Genomic DNA, 21,479 nt, shown 5'->3' with positions numbered 1-21,479 from the left:
AAACTAGCCAGGTAGGTGGGTCTATACATGCCACAGATTCCAAGCATTGTCCTATATTCAGAGTCCCTCTGTCTTTGTGTGTGGGCGTTCCCCTGTGTCGATTGCTGTGAGTCAGATTTGAACAGTGAATGGGTTTCCAACAGTGCTGAGCAGCCATTTGCTAAAGTGCCCCCCCCCCCCTCAGTCACGGGTGTAATCCATACCCCTTTGTCCCAGGGATTATAGGGACAGCATGGCATTTTGGGGTGCGGGGGTGCCGTGCTGGTGGCAGGAATCGATTCACACAGACATACCTCACACACACACACATCCCCACATCCTGTCAGTATGGAGATAGATTTCTATCAAAATGTTTAAAATATATTAGTTGTGAATCATGAATAGAAGATGCAACTTTTAAATATCAGACTGTAAATATGCCCATATAGTTTCACGAACATATGTCATGATCCAAAAGCAAATGAGTCATCATCAACAAAAATAAATAACAAATAAATGCAAGACAGGTTTTTTCTGGTTAAAACAGAACATTTTACAAACATATTTCTTTCTTTGCAAACAAAAGTGGTCAAATATGCTTTTGTGAATGTGACATTTGACAACATTTGTTACTCCACAGATTGCATTTATGACCTCCATTTGACATATTTGTGACTCACTACTTAGTTTTCTAATAAAACGTTAAAAATATATATCTCCACAGTCTCTCACTGTGACTCCAGTAGCCGGACGATTCATTGTTAATGACGAGACGCAGACGAGAATAACATGTTGGGTGGTGGGAGGGGGGCACAGGATTGTCATTTCCGCATCACATTTTTAACACTAGCCCCTCCCTCTTTTTTTTGTTTTTTTGACGCTTGTGCATTCATTTGGAGACGATTTGCGTGGTTGAATGTATTCATAGATTAGTCATGTGTTTAGGGTCCTCCTGCCATATGTATTGGTTTGGTTGGTTGAGGTCCATACACACAGCTCACTGCAAAAACAAGCAAGTCATTTCATTGGTTCTAGTTACACATAGTCCTAGGGCATTTCCTTGAGGTGGTTGTTCATTGGTGGATTGTGTTTTTACTGTTCATGTGTGTACAGACACTCAGTGTTGTCATTCCTTAGATCCTTCCAGTGGTGGAGGACACGTTCCTGTTCTCCCAGGTGCCCCTGGCCTTCCAGAAAGTAGAGCGGGGTCACGCCAGGGGGAAGACTGTGGTCACCGTGGCCCAAGAGGAGGAGGGGACCGGAGTGACTGAAGAGGAGGGGGAGAGTAGTGACACCCCAGAGCAAGTCAGGGAGGAAGTCAGGCAAGCAGCGCCAAAGAGCTAAACCGCTGTGATGTCAACACTAAGCATTGGGGCATTAAGGCACGCAACTGTTTTGTTTTTTTAAACACTTTGCAACGGACAACTTAAATCATTTGAGTTTTTTGGTCCCACCCTGTTTGTCAGTTTTCTTACATTTGCCTAATATGTACAAACCTGGATATGGTTTGTCCATGTCCATCCTGTAGAATGCTGAACTCTTGAGCTCTACTTCAATACACTGGTTGGTATGCATTGTTTGTGCTTTTGCAGATAAACTGCTTGTTTGAGAAAGGCAACAGTTATTTATCTTATGGTTTGTCTTGTGTGTTGAGAATTCTTTACGGAAAAGTCAAATATATACATTTTGGCCTGCGCAATTGATTCATACTTTTATGACATGTTTTGTTAGGCAATTTGTTTTTCCAAATATTCTAGATAACAAAAGATAATCACATCGCATATTTATTTACATAAGGACATTACTGTCAGAAGGGAATAAAATGTCAAAAAAATACATTCATCAAAAAATATTACTCATCAAACTCGTATATTATCAGATATTAAAGGGTAGGTAAAGTATTTCAAGTTTAGTCTGAGTCCATTTTCCCATAATGTAGTAATGAATACTATTGTTTTGTCCCTGTTTGTTCGTGAAGAAGTAATGCGATATTATAGATTATCCAGGAAATTTGATATATTTTTCATCTTGACCTCAGAGGAAAGATTATACTGTATATAAGCTTCTCTTCCAGCAGCAAATGTTCTGTTCCTGAGGCATCTTGTCCTTGAGACTTGTGTGGGGCCCACGCTGCAGCTGCGCCACAGAGCGCTGAGGCCCCTCACCATACTGCACCTCAAAGACTACACCTAGTTCTTCCCTCTCAAAACAAGACCTCAGAGAATCTCCACTGTCCATCTTTGGTTGGGTTTGTTTGGATCAAACGCGTTGAGAATCACCTGGTTTCTGTCATAGTGTTGACCACCTGCAAGGACAGACAAAATTATTTGAGTGCCTTGTTTAAATACAATGTGTCCCTTCCTTGGGCCAATCACTGATCTGCCAAGGTTGGATCAGTGAAAGCACAATGGAAACTTTGCCTTAACTTATCCAGACAACATTGCCTTATCTAATAACTTACTGATTAGTGAATACCTCAAAGAAGGGGAAAAGGAGGGGCAAATTTGAGGGGGGTTTTCATAGCTTATCGGTGAATCCCAAAACACCCTCTGGTCCCTACCAACTTGCTTGGAAGGTCCTTCCTTGGGACTTGTGCATATGGTGGAGATGCGTGCAAATGGAGGAACGAGGAGAAGGGAGTGATTTGAGATTCAGCCTGTCTGTCTGAACTTGTCACAAGCCTACTTGTTACTGAATCCAACTGCAGCCCATTGTCATGTCTCTGTCCATCCACAAGGTGTCGCTAATTCACAATTATTCTAGTCAAGTTACCTAATCTCCTAAATAAAACCCCAGAACTGAATGAAGTGAAACCAGTGAACAATACAATACACAGACTAGTTCCTGTAGCTCTGAGAGGTAGAAGCATTATTGCAATAGGTTTCTCTTTCCTTCTGATTGGCTGGGTGGCAATGTCGTCATATTGCTCCTACCTATCAAATCCTCTCAGATCTACAGGAGTGGCATCCCATATTTGTTGTTTTTGCCTCACCTTTGACCTCCAGGAGCAAGTCAGGGCTGGCGGTGTAGCGGATGAGGCCATCAGGCGTGATGCTCCAGCAGGAGGGTTGTTTGCCAGGCTCAGGTGAAAGGCCCATACGACTGCCTGGCATGGCCACGCTGCACGGAGCCACACAGCAATCCTCCTGCACCTGGCCAGACAGAGTAGAAAACTTTATTATCCTCTAAAGAGGAAATCATTTGTACCGACATTCAATCACACACTTTAAATAAAGAATGGGCCTGCATCAAGCATAAAAACTAGTTGAGTGTTGTAATAAACCATATAAGTGCAACATAGAGCATGATGCTGTGAGACGTGGCAGGGAGTCCAGAGCTGCAGTACAAAGGCTGTCATAAACTCACTAATTGAAGTCATGGGTCGGAAATTTAAAGTTCATGAAATAATAATCAACATGCTTACTCAAAAGTTCTACTCCCAAAAATAGTTGGGTGCAGGATCCTCGTCGATAGTCCAGGAACAATGAAATGGATGGCATTCAATTTATGTGAAGTTACAAGGTCATGTTCAGAGTGCTTCTCTGGAAGCATAAACTATAAGAACTGTTCAGTAGGTGTAGCCCACCACCTAGACAGACTACTGTATAAATAGAATACTTAACAAATCCCCAAGAACCAGCAGTACTCCAGAATCTGATTTAAATACCCTGACTCTAGAGCTTGTTAAGTCATAGTTTTACTGGTCTGTCCACCTTCTCTAAACTGGAGCTCTGCTTCCCGACCCGAGCCCGACGGGCCCCGACATTATACATCGGGTTAGAGCCGGGTAAGGCCTGTTTTCTCATCAATTACATAAGGGCTCGGGTATCACTACATTGATCACTAACATATTGAAGTTGAGCCATTTGCTTGTGCTGTGCTGCACAGTAGTCATATCTGACTAAGATCATAACATGGTGTCAGAAGTGCTTCAACCTCGTCAAATATAAAACAAAGATTATTTAAAATAATGTATAATGTTCCTTGAGTTTAGTGACCAAAAGTAGCTAACAGCTAACTGCTCTCTCATGTCTCTTCGTTTGCTGAGCAGAGCCAGAGATACTTTTAAGGAGATGGAAAACTCCATTGGAATCCTATTAACGGCCATTGTGTACATTGCCCATGCTACATCAATGGGACACATGGTCCATTCTGGGTGATTCTGGGACAAGGAGAGCTTTCTCTCAAGGCGTGAATGGGAATCAATTGGGTGCTAGCTCAAAAACCCAACATTAGCATGAATTTTGTCAACAAGAAGTACAATATTACAAATCTTCGGAGATGTGAGATAATTAACTTGCTATCTGTATAGCTTTGGAATTGTGACATTATGTACTTATTGAGGAAAATAGGCACATTTCTCGACTCGCACCCTGATTTTGAGAAGGGATTGTGTGACGATTAGCTTAGCAACCACGTGACGCAGCATGAGAACGTGAACGCGATTGGTTGACAGTCTGCTGGGTGGGGCGTTATACGTTCCTCCATTCATTGCCCATTGCTATGGATACACAGACTCAAGAGTCGCCATGAGCAGAGTGCATGTAGAGTGAGCTGGCTGCACGCAGGGAGCGATAAGAGTGACAGGAGCGGCTAATGGATTTACTTATGGAGGAAGTTACTTCTGATTTCAGGCAGGGCCTTACATTTGTCAGAAGCAATCGGGCCTGGGTAGGGTCTGAACGTCACAGGCATGGGCAAGGCTTAAAAATTCATGCCCCTGCAGGGCTTTACTCTAAACACCCTGTTGCCATGACGATGCTACCTTGCAGTGGAGATGTCCATCCCGATAGAACCAGATCTGTTCGACTCCGCCCATCTCCTCTGTTGCCTGGATACGCATCAGCTTGATGTCATCCATTTCCCCAGTTACAGACATTAGAAGGCCCTCCTGGCTCCTCAACCGGAAGTGCACCTGTCGCTGCTCAGGTAACAAACACACACACACACACACAGGATTAGGGTTCACTGTCTATGAACCATAAGTAGTTCTCAGTTCAACATACTGTCAATGTATTCCTGTGTGCCATGCAGCCCCTGTGCTCACACAGAATATTATGCAAAGCTCCATTGATGGGGCCGTTACAGAGTAGTGCACTATAGAAGCTAACAGCGCACCTTTAAAAGGTATTTTCCCTGACTTTGGCAGAGATCACATTAACGGTAAACGCTGCCGATGTTGGCTCAAGTGTAAATTACCTTTAAAAATCTGTTATAATGCGTAGCTCTATAACGAAACTAGGATTGAATCCTGGCCTTAATCTCCGTGTGCCCATATAATCATGTTATCACATTTGAGATGGCTTCTTACCTGGATCAGTGGGCGCAGGGATCCGATTCGCTGCCAGCTACTGAATGTTCGCCAATCGAGCACCTCGCCGGGCTTCAGCAGAATCTGAGCTCCGCGGTAGTTGATCCCCTCATACAGCACCCACCTGTCAATCAGAAGTAACCAAGTGTCAATCAAAAAGTATCAATACACACTAGCAAAGCTTAGTGTCTCACATATCAGACAAATTATTCCTTGAACTTTTCACTCAGTGTCAATCAAAGACGAGGTCAAAACACAGTTACCAAACTAAGCGTCTCACATATCAATTAGTGAGGAATGATTGCTTTGCCTTTTCACCCACTCAACCCCCATAGAAACTGGAACACATCAACACAGGAACATCCTGTCTGTGCTGATGTCATCGCTTTATCTGGATCAAAAGCTCCATTCATTTGGCCTCGTCCCATTTCTCTCCCTGCAAGAAAGTCCCACTCATGAGTTATAGGTCTGACCCTGCCGTGTCTCCTTGTGTTTCTGTGTGTTGCAGAGGTGAGTCCACATCTCCAGTCTGAATGTCACACACCATTGGGAACTTTCCACTGGTCTGGACCAAGCCTCACTACCTCATAATATCCCATGATTCCAAGACCCTTCCCTTCCAAATCAACCTTTATTTATACAGCACATTTCAGACATGGAATGCAATGCAAATTGCTTAAAAAAACTTTAATATTTACTACACAACAAACATAAGAGGATAAAAAAACAAAAGAATAACAATTAAAACTGAAAAGCACCCTTAAGAAAAACAAAGCTAAAAAGGTGTGTTTTAAGATCTCTTTCAAATATGTCCACAGTTTCAGCCCTCCTCAGGTTCTCTGGCAGGCTGTTCCAGAGGCTGGGGGCATAGTAACTAAAGGCTGCCTCTCCATGCTTCTTGGTCCTAGGCTTTGGGATAGTTAAAAGGCCATTGTCAGAGGACCTGAGGGACTTACTGGGTACAACTTAAAAGCATGTCTGACATGTATTGGGGTGCACAGTCGTGGACTGATTTAAAAACCAATCGAATAATCTTCAAATAAATTCTGAAACTCACAGGCAGCCAGTGCAGAGACCTTAAACCCAGTGTAATGTGTACTGTTCGTCTGATCATGGTTAGTATCCGTGCTGCAGCATTCTGTATGTTTTGCAGTTGACCAATGGCTTTTTTGGGTAGACCAGACAGGAGAGCATTACAGTAGTACAGCCTGCTTGTAATAAAAGCATGAGTGAGTATTTTTGTATCAGCCTGAGAGCGAAACAGCCACACCTTGGCAATGTTCCTCAGGTGGTAAAAAACTATTTTGGTCACATTTCTAATGTGTGATTCGAAATGGAGTTCAGAATCTAATATAACACCTAGGTTTTTTAGTTAGTTTTTGATCTTTTATTGCCTGTGAATTAACATTTGTGGCCAGATTCTCTCTCTGTGCTTTGGCTCCAACAATAATTACCTCAGTCTTGATTTAGCTATAGGAAGTTGTCAGCCATCCAAGTATTTAAATCCCTAATAATTTATCCATGGAGCTAAAAATCCTCTGGTGACACAAATGTAAAGTTGTGTATAGTCTGCGTACGTGGGAAAATCAGTGCTGTGCTTTCTGATAACGCTATCCATTTGTTGTTTGTATGCTGTTCTTTGTATGACATTTTAATATTTGATTATTAACCAATGATATTAGGCCACTCTTGGCCATGATTACAGACACCTGTGTCTTTTGACACTATATAAACAAGTCATCCCGCAGTTTTTGTGATTATACCCTGATGAAGACAGTTTGGCTGTCGAAACGTTGGTAATTACATTTTTGCATCTGAGCTCCTAGAGTGTGCGGGTCTCTTTTATTTTCAATCAATTGAATTTACCACAGGTGGACTCCAACCAAGTTGTAGAAACATCTCAAGGATGATCAATGGAAACAGGATGCACCTGAGCTCAATTTCGGGTCTCATAGCAAAGGGTCTGAATACTTACAGTTGAAGTCTACATACACCTTAGCCAAATACATTTAAACTCAGTTTTTCACAATTCCTGACATTTAAACCTATTAAAAATTCCCTGTCTAAGGTCAGTTAGATCACCACTTTATTTTAAGAATGTGAAATGTCAGAATAATAGTAGAGTGATTTATTTCAGCTTTTATTTTATTTTTTATCACATTCCCAGTGGGTCACAAGTTTACATACACTCAATTAGTACTTGGTAGCATTGCCTTTAAATTGTTTAACTTGGGTCAAACGTTTTGGTCAGCCTTCCACAAGCTTCCCACAATAAGGTCAATGAATTTTGGCCCATTCCTCCTGACAGAGCTGGTGTAACTGAGTCAGGTTTGTAGGCCTCCTTGCTCACACACACTTTCTCAGTTCTGCCCACACATTTTCTATAGGATTGAGGTCATGGCTTTGTGATGGCCACTCCAACACCTTGACTTTGTTGTCCTCAGCCATTTTGCCACAACTTTAGAAGTATGCGTGGGGTCATTGTCCATTTGGAAGACCCATTTTCAACCAAGCTTTAACTTCCTGACTGATGTCTTGAGATGTTGCTTCAATATATAAAAATTTTTCCAGCCTCATGATGCCATCTATTTTGTGAAGTGTACCAGTCCCTCCTGAAGCAAAGCACCCCCACAACATGATAATGCCACCCCCGTGTTTCACGGTTGGGATGGTGTTCTTCAGCTTGCAAGCATCCCTCTTTTTCCTCCAAACATAACAATGGTCATTATGGCCAAACAGTTATTTTTGTTTCATCAGACCAGAGGACATTGCTCCAAAAAGTACGATCTTTGTCCCCATGTGCAGTTGCAAACCTTTTTTATGGCGGTTTTGGAGCAGTGGCTGTGCGGCCTTTCATGTTATGTCGATATAGGACTTGTTTTACTGTGGATATAGATACTTTTGTACCTGTTTCCTCCAGCATCTTTACAAGGTCATTTGCTGTTGTTCTGGGATTGATTTGCACTCTTCGCATCAAAGTTCATCTCTAGAAGACAGAACGTGTCTCCTTCCTGAGCTGCGTGGTCACATGATGTTTATATTTACATACTATTGTTTGCACAGATGAACGTGGTACCTTCAGGCGTTTGGAAAATGCTCCCAAGGATGAACCAGACTGGTGGAGGTCTACAATTTTTTTCTGAGGTCTTGGTTGATTTCTTTTGATTTTCCCATGATGTCAAGCAAAGAGGCATTGAGTTTGAAGGTAGGCCTCGAAATTCACCCACAGGTACACCTCCAATTGACTCAAATGATGTCAATCAGAAGCTTCTAAAGCCATGAAATCATGTTCTGGAATTTTCCAAGCTGTTTAAAGGCACAGTTAACTTAGTGGATGTAAACTTCTGACCCACTGGAATTGTGATATAGTGAATTATAAGTGAAATAATCTATCTGTAACAATTGTTGGAAAAATGAAGTGTCATGCACAAAGTAGTTTGTTAACAAGAAATTTGTGGAGTGGTTGAAAAACAAGTTTGAATGACTCCAACCAAAGTGTATGTAGACTTCTGACTTCAACTGTATGTAAATAAGGTATTTCGTTTTTTATAAATTAGTAAACATGTCTAAAAACCTGTTTTCGCTTTGTCATTATGGGGTATTGTTTGTAGATCGAGGATTTTTAAGATTGATTTTAGAATAAGGCTGTGAAGTATCAAAGTGGAAAAAGGGAAGGGGTCTGAATACTTCCGAATGCACTATATATGCCAAATTGCTCTCTCAGAATATCATAATGGACCTGCAACTTTGACTTTCTCCACTTCCGCTCTGCCTTCCTGCAACTTCTCTTTAATTGATTAGTTTCCTCACGCATCCAAGAGCCTCTAGTGTTCTACACTAGACTAAACTCCTACTTCCTGCTGACCGTGTGTTCTACACTAGACTAAACTCCTACTTCCTGCTGACTGTGTGTTCTACACTAGAATAAACTCCTACTTCCTGCTGACCGTGTGTTCTACACTAGACTGAACTCCTACTTCCTGCTGACTGTGTGTTCTACACTAAACTAAACTCCAACTTCCTGCTGACCGTGTGTTCTACACTAGACTAAACTCCTACTTCCTGCTGACCATGCGTTCTACACTAGACTACACTAGACTCCTACTTCCTGCTGACTGTGTGTTCTACACTAGACTACACTAAACTCCTACTTCTTGCTGACTATGCGTTCTACACTAGACTACACTAAACTCCTGCTGACCGTGCGTTCGACACTGGACAAAACTCCTACTTCCTTCTGACTGTATGTTCTACACTAGACTAAACTTCTACTTCCTGCTGACCGAGCGTTCTACACTACACTAAACTACACAAAACAACATTTCCAAAACTGTGAACTGTGAAATAGTAGCTCCAACTATAGTCACCTGATCTAGTCTGTTCTACACTAGACTAAACTCCTTCTTCCTGCTGACAGTAGGTTCTACAATAGACTCAACTCCTCCTTCCTGCTGACTGTGCATTCTACACTAGACTAAACTCAATGCAACATTTCCACAACTGTGAACTGTGCAATAATAGCTCCAACTATAGTCACCTGATCTACTACCCACGCAGGTGACTTGTGTGAAGTGTACTTCACTCTGTGTTTACAAAAGGTTGATTAACTGGTCTAGGGGTGTGAAGTAGTGTTATGACTCATGAGAAACCTTTTGGCATTTTTAAATACTGTGATTAATTGGCACAGTGTGTGAACTGCTTGTATTAAGCGTTGAAAGAAAGACTACAAATGGCTGTGTCAGTTGGATAAAGGACTACAAATGGCTGTGTCAGTGGATAATGGGCTACAAATGGCTGTGTCAGTGGATAAAGGACTACAAATGGCTGTGTCAGTGGATAAAGGGCTACAAATGGCTGTGTCAGTGGATAAAGGACTACAAATGGCTGTGTCAGTGGATAAAGGACTACAAATGGCTGTGTCAGTGGATAAAGGACTACAAATGGCTGTGGCAGTGGATAAAGGACTACAAATGGCTGTGTCAGTGGATAAAGGACTACAAATGGCTGTGTCAGTGGATAAAGGACTACACATGGCTGTGTCAGTGGATAAAGGACTACAAATGGCTGTGTCAGTGGATAAAGGGCTACAAATGGCTGTGTCAGTGGATAAAGGACTACAAATGGCTGTGTCAGTGGATAAAGGATCTGCTTTTGTGTCACACGACGGTGTCGTTTCTAACAGCTCCATAGAAAAATGATCTTTCCAGTTTGGTGTTCCTTTATATAGTATGCACTGTAAGGATAGAAACATAACAGATAGCTTTCTGGAGAACCATCAGTAAGATTCTCTTAGACACACACACACACACACACACACACTCACACACTCACTCACTCACTCACTCACTCACTCACTCACTCACTCACTCACTCACTCACTCACTCACTCACTCACTCACTCACTCACTCACTCACTCACTCACTCACTCACTCACTCACTCACTCACTCACTCACTCACTCACTACCCAGCGACACACCCACCCAAAGAACATAGAGCTCTGTCTGTGGATAGGAAGGGCCCCAAAACCTTGTCCACAGGCTATTGTGCACAATCTGGGGAGGACTATCTGGTGCGTGAGACTAGGAGGCCCATGCATACAAATATATGACCTTCGACAGAGAGACAAGCAGGCAGGCAGGCAGACAACAGACAGAGACATGAGGACAGACAGGCTGTTCTGTATGTACTCACATGCCTCCCTCCACCAGGACAGACTGGACCAGGCTGCAGCCTCCGGCAAGCTGCAGGTTAACCGAGCTTTCGGTCAGAACCACCCTCTTCCCCCGCAGACTTGACCTCTCAAACAGGGTGACAGAGGGCAGCGAGAACTCCTATGGGGAGAGAGTGAATAGGAGAGGGAGGGGATATATAGAGAGAGGAAGAGTGAATAGGAGAGGGAGGGGATATATAGAGAGAGGAAGAGTGAATAGGAGAGGGAGGGGATATATAGAGAGAGGAAGAGAGAATAGGAGAGGGAGGGGATATATAGAGAGAGGAAGAGAGAATAGGAGAGGGAGGGGATTTATAGAGAGAGGAAGAGAGAATAGGAGAGGGAGGGGATATATAGAGAGAGGAAGAGAGAATAGGAGAGGGAGGGGATATATAGAGAGAGGAAGAGTGAATAGGAGAGGGGGATATATAGAGAGAGGAAGAGAGAATAGGAGAGGGAGGGGATATATAGAGAGAGGAAGAGAGAATAGGAGAGGGAGGGGATATATAGAGAGAGGAAGAGTGAATAGGAGAGGGAGGGGATATATAAAGAGAGGAAGAGTGAATAGGAGAGGGAGGGGATATATAGAGAGAGGAAGAGAGAATAGGAGAGGGAGGGGATATATAGAGAGAGGAAGAGTGAATAGGAGAGGGAGGGGATATATAGAGAGAGGAGGAGAGAATAGGAGAGGGAGGGGATATATAGAGAGAGGAGGAGAGAATAGGAGAGGGAGGGGGATGGAGAGAGGAAGAACGAGAGGGAGGGGGATGGAGAGGAAGAGAAGGATGGAGAGAGAGGGAGGGGGAGAGAGGAAGACAAGGATGGAGAGAGGGAGGGAGAGAGAATAGGAGAGGGAGGGGGATAAAGAGAGAGGGGGAGAGAAAGAGAAGGATGGAGAGAGACGGAGTGGGAAAGAGAGAGAGAGGTTATTTATACACCTGACAATGGTATGAGAACACCAACTCTTACCATTACTGGTGACCGTTTTATTGTTTGAATGACTAAACATGTTCATACATTTAAATAGTGACCTTCTTTGTTTGATACCGACCGTCAAGCTAATTAAACGTCTCCTGAGCCCACATATACAGTCGTGGCCAAAAGTTTTGAGAATGACACAAATATTAATTTCCACAAAGTTTGCTGCTTGCTGTGTCTTTAGATATTTTTGTCAGATGTTACTATGGAATACTGAAGTATAATTACAAGCATTTCATAAGTGTCAAAGGCTTTTTATTGACAATTACATGAAGTTGATGCAAAGAGTTAATATTTGCAGTGTTGACCCTTCTTTTTTAAGACCTCTGCAATCTGCCCTGGCATGCTGTCAATTAACTTCTGGGCCACATCCTGATGGCAGCCCATTCTTGCATAATCAATGTTTGGAGTTTGTCAGAATTTGTATGTTTTTGTTTGTCCACCCACCTCTTGAGGATTGACCATAAGTTCTCAATGAGATTAAGGTCGGGGGAGTTTCCTGGCCATGGACTCAAAATATCAATGTTTTGTTCCCTGAGCCACTTAGTTATCACTTTTGTCTTATGGCAAGGTGCTCCATCATGCTGGAAAAGGCATTGTTCATCACCAAACTGTTCCTGGATGGTTGGGAGAAGTTGCTCTCGGAGGCTGTGTTGGTACCATTCTTTATTCATGGCTGTGTTCTTAGGCAAAATTGTGAGTGAGCCCACAGAAGCAACCCCACACATGAATGGTCTCAGGATGCTTTACTGTTGGCATGACATAGGACTGATGGTAGCGCTCACCTTGTCTTCTCCGGACAAGCTTTTTTCCGGATGCCCCAAACAATCGGAAAGGGGATTCATCAGAGAAAATGACTTTACCCCAGTCCTCAGCAGTCCAATCCCTGTACCTTTTGCAGAATATCAGACTGTCCCTGATGTTTTTCCTGGAGCGAAGTGGCTTCTTTGCTGCCCTTCTTGACACCAGGCCATCCTCAAAAAGTATTTGCCTCACTGTGCGTGCAGATGCACTCATACCTGCCTGCTGCCATTCCTGAGCAAGCTCTGTACTGGTGGTGCCCCGATCCCGCAGCTGAATAAACTTTAGGAGATGGTCCTGGTGCTTGCTGGACTTTCTTGGGCGCCCTGAAGCCTTCATCACAACATTGAACCGCTCTCCTTGAAGCTCTTGATGATCCGATAAATGGTTGATTTAGGTGCAATCTTACTGGCAGCAATATCCTTGCCTGTGAAACCATTTTTGTGCAAAGCAATGATGACGGCACGTGTTTCCTTGCAGGTAACCATGGTTGACAGAGGGAGAACAATGATGCCAAGCACCACCCTCCTTTTGAAGCTTTCAGTCTGTTATTCGAGCTCAATCAGCATGACATAGTGATCTCCAGCCTTGTCCTCGTCAACACTCACACCTGTGTTAACGAGAGAATCACTGACATGTCAGCTGATCCTTTTGTGGCAGGGCTGAAATGCAGTGGAAATGTTTTTGGGGGGGGGATTCAGTTCATTTGCATGGCAAAGAGGGACTTTGCAATGAATTGCAATTCATCTGATCACTCTTCATAACATTCTGGAGTATATACAAATTGCCATCATACAAACTGAGGCAGCAGACTTGGTGAAAATTAATATTTGTGTCATTCTCAAAACTTTTGGCCACGACTGTACTGTATATAGATTGCCACTATTCCTATTGTAACCCTTTATACCAAACAATTGTCCAAAAACAATTATTTAATTGGAAGAAGTCACGTGATTATGTGGATCCAATGTATTGGATGAAATAGGTTTTTATTTGTGCTATAGAAGGTTGACATAGACCAGGGATGGGCAACTTTGATGTGTTGTGAGCATAACATCTTAGTGGCTCACCTCTTGTCAGCAGAAAGAAGTTGTTTATGTTTTAGAGTTCATTTTTTGCAATTCTACACATTTTGCCATGTGGGAGGAGAGAAATGTTTGCAGTTTTTAATATGATATCTAAGTGACACTGACAACAAAAAAAATCAATGGGGGACCCCCGGCAGGTAATTTGACCAAGATAACAAGTTTAGATAAATTTGATTTGAAATAAATTTGATTTGATTTGATTTAGATCGCTGGCCACTAAACAAATTTAGCATTCTGAAAAATGTTAGCAGGCATGGGCTAATTGACTAACTATCAATGACTGACATAACCAGAGTAAATCTGCTGATGCACAACCACATTTCAAAATTGCACTTTGGGAAGTCCACTATTCGCAACATCAGAAAACGTAATCTTCCAATGCATTAACCTCCAGCAGAGAGATGTGAGTTGCAGGAACAGTGTGGGAATGTTTGGGATGTCAATGCCCATCCCTGACATAGACATCCCTGTGCATCTCAAATGGCATCCTATTACCTATATAGTGCACTACTATATATCCTATGGCCCTGGTCAAAAGTAGTGCACTATGTAGGGAATAGGGTGCCATTTACAACACAGAAAGAGAGCTAATAGACAGAGTACTCACAAAGCCAGTAGTCTGCAGGGACAGGACAGAGGAGTTGGGCTCCACGCACCCCATGGCCCTCAGATCAGGGTAATCCCCCTCCTCTAACACATACATCCTCTCAGTGAAGCCCTGGCCCTCAAACGCCAGCCAGCTGGAACACACAGACACGCACAGACATGGCGATTATCATTATTTTTCTTCACCATTTTAACAGCGAATGTATAAAAGTATAGGCATCATTATAAAACTGTAGATATAAATGACTGTTGCCAACAGTAACTTTGTCTTGCAAATGATGTAGCTAATGGTACGGGAAAGATACTGTATGTGTTACAATCTGCAGATTACGTTGGATGAATAACAAGTACGACACTCACCTGCCAGCCAGCACCTTGCAGGAGCCCAGGGAAAAGCCGTGTGGCAGGGCAGAAACACTGTCCTCCACAACGTGGACAGAACCCTGGAACCCTGGCTCCGAGAACAACTGCATCTGAGACACATAACAGATACACTGTCAGATTCTGTCAAATATGGGGCTGTCATGGAGTGGTTTACAGAATCTATGACAAAGAAATGTAGGTTGGTCCTGTTGCATTTGGTTGACATACCTTAAACTTGGAGGAATTTCCCAGATTATCCTAGAAGAGACCACAAATGAGGGCATTATTGAGAGAACTGAGGAAATAATTCAACAATTCTTGGATCAGTGTATTGGTCATTGATGACTTTGTTATCATCATTGGGATGCATCCCAAATTGCCACCCTCTTCCCTATATAGTGCACTATCAAGTCTCTTTAGATCATCATTATCCCATACTGTATGGCTCATGTCATTCCCCCGACCTTGCCCCCTTTCCAAACGGATGTAACTGATTACAGAATATTTCAATTATTGAATATTTTATCATGTTAATCATTTATTGTTGCAACATTAATACTACATTATATGATTCGTTTATCATTATAATAATTTGTCATTTAATATTGTGTTGATCTTACCAGAATGACGGGCATGACGGATGCGATCTTGGAGCTGAGGGCCCCCCAGTCTTCTGGGCTTCCGTAGAGGCCTTTCTCCAACACATACGCCTTTCCAGAGAACCCTGCCTCCTCAAATGCCACCCATCTAGGAGGGACACATGAGGACCGTATTCAGTACTGTTTCTTATTGCTCAAGTTCAGGTAGTGCCTTGATGTTTCAGTCCGAGGGCCAACATTTTGCGTGAACAGTTGGCAGTTTGCAAAATAACAATAACATTTCAAACAGAAGTGTCAAAGACTGCAACTCGCAGTTACGTCCACACTTGACTAAACTCAGGTTAAGGTTGAAAAAATTTGAGTAACTTTCCAGAATTCCCAGGTTTTCCAGAAATCCCGGTTGGAGATTTCCCGGAATCAGGGTTGAGTAAGCAGGAAATCCTCTGTGGGAATTTAGGGAAAGATACTGTAATTTGGCAACCCTAAACGCACATCATTAGAGTAAGGGAAATTAAACTGCGCTGCACATTATAATGAGTTTTACGGTATTTTTTGTGCTCCTATGATGGATGACGCCAAAGACAAAATCTATAACAACGAATAGATAGACGGAATCAAAGTCATTAAAACCAAGGTTATTATTAAACGTTGACATTTCAGATCAAACATGTAGATAAGATACAGATGGTGGTTAATTAGCTCTTACGCTCCTACTCAATATTGTCTTTGATTAGTGTGTATCTGATGACTGTGCCTGTGTGTGTGTGTGTGTGTGTGTGTGTGTGTGTGTGTATCACACAGCATAGAAAAGACCACAGCAGAAGCTGACGAGAAAGATAAGGATAGGGGAGAGAGAGAGAATGATATGAGAGATGGGGAGAGAGATAGGAGGAGAGAGAAAGGGAAAGAGGGAGAGAGAGATAAGGGAGAGAGGGTCTGCTGGGTTGAGTCAACAGGTTGAGTAACAGAGTTTAGTCAGCAGGACAAGGGAGAAGGACGATGGGGGAGCGGGATGACGGGGTGAGGCTATGTCGTACACTATAATAAGGGTTCACAACACTGTAACAGAACCAGAGACGTTCCTCCAAAAGCAAGTGGAAGTGCTCTGCTGCACATAGTGTACTCCACCCTGTTCCCAACTGACAGAGAGACCCAGGGAATGAGGCGTGGACTGAACTGAACGTCTCGGAGGAATTTTGGTCCCGTCTGAACGTGCCAGCCGGGGAGAGGCAGCCAGCCTACAGTCAGCCCTACAACTGTTTATCAGGTTCCAAAAACGAAGGGAAACGTGTATGAACAACCTGATCTTGAAATGCTTGTTTTTGTATTCCGTTTTTAAATGTTTTGGCACGGTGTGCCCTAATGAACAAGACCCTTATCCGGAGAGAAGGAACTTAAGATAACATACTGTACATGAATGAACATGCGTTAGACCTAGCTCTGCAGGCAATACAGGAAGATATTTCAGCCAAAGTGAGAAACAATTAGCTAGCACAGACACATTAGTAACAACGATTAGAGGGCTGCACATGCTGTAGGATAGTATGTGTCAAGGTTCACTTATAAGTTAAACATCTGAGACTGAGATATGATGTTGCCACGAGCAGCACACCAGATGTTGCAGATGAGTGCGATGCCAGAAGATGCACTCACAGAGTAGCGCAGGGTATCTGTGCATGTTTCAATAGCTCCAACATGCGGGACTAAAACAGCAGAGAAGTTTAAACAAGGGCTTCAACGCTCTTAGTTGTAGCGGAAATCGGCCCAATATTGTTGTTTACTTGATGCTTCGCTGAAACTCTCAAGGTAGACTCAGCGAGGGGAGGTTGAATGCACATCTACACATAGTGGGTTCATTTCTGCAACAACTTCTTCGCTGTTTTGGCCCCGTAGCTAACACGATGTAGCAGCGTGAAGCACACACATGCACATGTTTAGATCAATGGAGGCTGGTGGGAGGAGCTATAAGAAGACAGGCTCATTGTAATTTACTGGAATTAAATGAATGTAGTCCAACATGTGGTTTCCATATGTTTAATGTGTTTGATATCGTTCCATGTATTCCATTCCAGCCATTACAAAGAGCCCATCCTCCTATAGCTCCTCCCACCAGCCTCCACTGGTGTAGATCCTCTGTGTGAGAGCCACGTCTTGCATCACGGTCATCTCACTATCTGCAGTACTGCTCGTTGCAACGTCATCGCGCTGAGTCTACCTTTAACTATACAGCATCAAATATGCTTTTAGAAGTTGCATTGTAACTTTGCCTCTGTTTATTAGAACTCTACATTTCCAGCTTTGTAGTGTTCATTTTGAACTATGTAGTCCGCCAGTCCACAGGACACAGTGATAATAATGGAACTTACAAGACACCTGACCTGAGCTACTACAGATCACTGGAGTATTTAAATCAGGACAGTAAATGAGTGGTTAACAGTATGTAGACGTCTCATTACATTCACACTGAATAGCAGAGCACAGCCCGGAATTTCTGTAATCGACTAACTGGTCATTTTCATATAAAACACACAAGACTGGGCAAGGTAGATTTAAAGCCACAATCTGTAGCATTTCCTGTGGTTCAATGGTCATTTCAATTAATTATCCATGGTTCCATAGGTCTGTATGAATTTGAAAGTGGTTACATTTCCCCAGTCCCATCCCCAAGCTTACCAAACAAAGTGACAGGGTCAGGCTGTTGAAATGGCAGATTGTAACTTTAACTGTGCACATCAGAGGTAGAAACAGAGAAAGAAAGAGATCTTAGACTTACACTCCGCCCATAACGTCAACAGACTGCGTTTTCAGCCCATAGCCGGTGTCCTCTATATTGATGATAGGCTCTAAGATGTCGATGTTGGCACCCAGCTCGCCAAAGTCTCTCTCACTGAACATCTTGAGGTGTGGTGACATGAAATCCTGTCATGGGGAAATGAAACAAAGAACATCCTTGGTCCTGCCCATAGAAGTAGAACTACTAGAATGTACAAAACCCTCAGTTCACAGCAATTTGACTGGTACACTCATAGGTACACCCAATATGACCACTGGTCCATCAATCACAGAACATTGACCTGAATGGGGAAAGGCTGTTTTAGTACTGCATAACTAATTGTATGGTCATGGCATACCATAACAAACAATATCCTATCATGACTTCCCTTTACATCATTGGCATGGCATACCAAACAACATCAAACATCAGAGGTGCCCAACCCTCCTCATTGACGAGAGCTCCCCTGCATGCTTTTGTTCCAACTCTAATATAGCATACCTGACTCTATTGATTAGCTGAATCAGGTGTGTTTGTGTAGGGCTACAATACACTCTTAGAAGAAAAGGTGCCCGGCTGTCCCCATATGAGAATCCTTTGAAGAACCCTTTTTGGTTCCAGGTAGAACCATTTTGGTTCCTGGTAGAACCCTTTTGGGTTCCATGAAGAACCCTTTCCACAGAGGGTTCTACATGGAACCCAAAAGGGTTCTACCTGAAACCAAAAAGTGTTCTACCTAGAACTAAAATGGGTTCTCCTACGGGAACAGCCGAAGAACCCCTTTGGAAAGACTGTAGAGCACAAAATAAGAGTGTAGAGCAAAACCTCTCCAAGAGGAGGGTTGATGCTCATTTATAGCAGGGGTTCATCCATACTGTAATTCATAATTTCATACCAAATCGTACAACATTCAGTTCTTGGTCATAGCATGATACCTACAGCCAGTACAGGTCGTATAGATAGCAGCTGATCAGTCATTCCTCCCCAGTCCCTCCAGTCCAGGTACTCGCCTTCCTCCAGGACATGCTGGTGACCCTCAAACCCTAGTTGGTCATACCCCACCCAGCTGGGACAGTAAATAAAAGGGAATTAGACAATAGCTACATTGTAAGCACTGTATAGTATATTACTTCATATGTACAGTGGGGCAAAAAAGTATTTAGACAGCCACCAATTGTGCAAGTTCTCCCACTTAAAAAGATGAGAGGCCTGTAATTTATTATAGGTACACTTCAACTATGACAGACAAAATGAGACAAAAAATCCAGAAAATCACATTGTAGGATTTTTAATGAATTTATTTGCAAATTATGGTGGAAAATAAGTATTTGGTCACCTACAAACAAGCAAGATTTCTGGCTCTCACAGACCTGTAACTTCTTCTTTAAGAGGCACCTCTATGTGGGAGAACTTGCACAATTGGTGGCTGACTAAATACTTTTTTGCCCCACTGTATGTTGCATCACTGACAGTACCATTTTGTAACACTCTCTATCACAACACGACACCTTGATTGTGTATTGTGTTTCTTAATAACCAGTAATAAAGTATTCTCCCACAAAAATACATATGAATGTTTTGAGAGCTATATGAACTTACAGTCCTCTGAGGATCTTCACAGAGCCCACTGACTTCAGTCTGTTTGACTCCAGGTTTGATGCCTCTTCATCTCCTTCATCTCCAAAACAGAACACTTCCCCATCGATCTCCAGACAGGATCCCTCAAAGCCAGGCCGCTCATACACCACAGCCTGAGGAGACAAAGGTCAAATGTAGGAGGAAGCGGTTCAAAGGGTGTTTGACCCCTGATTGACCCCAAGACCTGATCGTAATGATTTGTGATTGGTTGTTTTTCAATGTGTTTCCATAGTCAGACCAACAATAGGTTAGTTGACAACATGCTAAAATAGTATGTGAAATTATAAAAAAGGTTTTAAATGATTTAAACATTTGATTGAGCCTGTCTGGGGTGCCAGAAGGGTTTGTCCTTTTGGGACTATTGTATTGGCTCAATTGTGCCAGGAAATATCAATCAAACGAAGCTAAAGTATTTGAATGAACACAAATACTATTTGAACCCGGGACAACTTGAGGACGAACGTGAAACAGAATGTAATGGTAAAGTAATGGCGTACCTTGACTTCATTAGGATTCTCCACCTTGAAGGCACCCTGTAACAAACAGAGATAATCAATCACAACAGCACTATAGTCCACTAATTAAAAAAGCACACAACATCGAGGTGGGAGTCAGCAGTATGCAAATTCTGCCATTTACGCACATAGCATTACGAACTGCGACGCTGTTGGAGACAGATAGGAGATATAGTGAGAGATTGCACTGCCCAGAGCCTGGACAAGCCTCATTCAGATTGAATGAGTGCATTCTGTCTCTGCGTCTGAGTCATTTCAGTCATTTGGTACAACAGTGAACTTAATAACCTTCATGTAGAGTGGTATAGGACATAGAAAGACGAGGCAAAATGTCATTAGAACACTTGACAATTGCTCACTAGTCACTATCCAATTTTGAATGCTTGTTGGCCAACAGCTCACTCACTAGTCTGTCATGACTATTTGCACATTCATCTTATCACATGTCCATAAAATACATGGGTTAAACTACATGTCCATGAAGATACATGTTCATAAAGATATATATTGTAGCTTTAGACACATTTCCACAATTCAATAAAAGCTCAAATGTGGCTAAACGAGAAGATTATTCCAAAAATAAAGATATACTTTTATAGATTAGTTCATCCTTTGCATGTACTGTTCTTCTGCCTTGGAAATGATTTGCTAGTCATTGGCACCTGTTTTTTTTCAAAAGGTAATTAAACATTGAAAACATAAAAAAAGGTAAAACAAAGGTTAGGAGAAAGAATAAAACAAAAAGATCAATTGTAAATGAACACAAGCCTTGTTTGTTGTTCATCGTCCTTCTCCTTCGTCCTTCTTTAATTGTCTTCCATTGTATTTTATGGACATGTAGTTTAATCCATGTATTTAATGTGCAGTACATATGTAGGATATTAATTTGAGCCAGTTTGTTACAGCAGGAAATTAATCCTGCAGTAAAAGGATACAGAATGTGGATTATAATTCATGGCCATTTGTTGTAGGGGTTGATACCTTTTTTTCGTTAAAGAAAGTCAAATTACAAACCTTTTGAAACCTTGAATACACTACTAGTTTGCATTTCCACATTTCCACCACTAGTTTGCATTTCCTACTGCATTCTCGGCAACAAAAGAGTAATCAAATTAA

General features: G+C 42.4%; 2 protein-coding genes across 2 annotated transcripts in view; one reads left to right on the top strand and one right to left on the bottom strand.

Moving 5' to 3' along the window:
- LOC112249924 (reticulon-4-interacting protein 1 homolog, mitochondrial) overlaps positions 1-1,603 on the top strand; it is a 14,414-nt gene extending 12,811 nt beyond the window's left edge. Inside the window, exon 9 of the mRNA XM_024419661.2 lies at positions 1,117-1,603. Within this exon, the coding sequence (XP_024275429.1) occupies positions 1,117-1,323 (207 nt within the window). The 3' untranslated portion in view covers positions 1,324-1,603. The remainder of the gene's footprint in view (positions 1-1,116) is intronic.
- A 144-nt stretch (positions 1,604-1,747) lies between these two features.
- LOC112249923 (beta/gamma crystallin domain-containing protein 1) overlaps positions 1,748-21,479 on the bottom strand; it is a 34,649-nt gene continuing 14,917 nt past the window's right edge. The window contains exons 8-20 of the mRNA XM_024419659.2: positions 20,346-20,381; positions 19,810-19,961; positions 19,150-19,276; positions 18,211-18,356; positions 15,459-15,585; positions 15,067-15,096; positions 14,836-14,948; positions 14,477-14,609; positions 10,984-11,123; positions 5,291-5,414; positions 4,745-4,900; positions 2,972-3,131; positions 1,748-2,284 (exon numbers count right to left, since the gene is read on the bottom strand). Of these exons, the coding sequence (XP_024275427.2) occupies positions 2,196-2,284; positions 2,972-3,131; positions 4,745-4,900; positions 5,291-5,414; positions 10,984-11,123; positions 14,477-14,609; positions 14,836-14,948; positions 15,067-15,096; positions 15,459-15,585; positions 18,211-18,356; positions 19,150-19,276; positions 19,810-19,961; positions 20,346-20,381 (1,533 nt within the window). The 3' untranslated portion in view covers positions 1,748-2,195. The remainder of the gene's footprint in view (positions 2,285-2,971; positions 3,132-4,744; positions 4,901-5,290; positions 5,415-10,983; positions 11,124-14,476; positions 14,610-14,835; positions 14,949-15,066; positions 15,097-15,458; positions 15,586-18,210; positions 18,357-19,149; positions 19,277-19,809; positions 19,962-20,345; positions 20,382-21,479) is intronic.

The sequence above is a fragment of the Oncorhynchus tshawytscha genome, linkage group LG05 (genome assembly GCF_018296145.1).
Source record: "Oncorhynchus tshawytscha isolate Ot180627B linkage group LG05, Otsh_v2.0, whole genome shotgun sequence".
In the NCBI taxonomy this organism is placed as follows: domain Eukaryota; kingdom Metazoa; phylum Chordata; class Actinopteri; order Salmoniformes; family Salmonidae; genus Oncorhynchus; species Oncorhynchus tshawytscha.
This window is presented reverse-complemented; position numbering and strand designations above follow the sequence as displayed.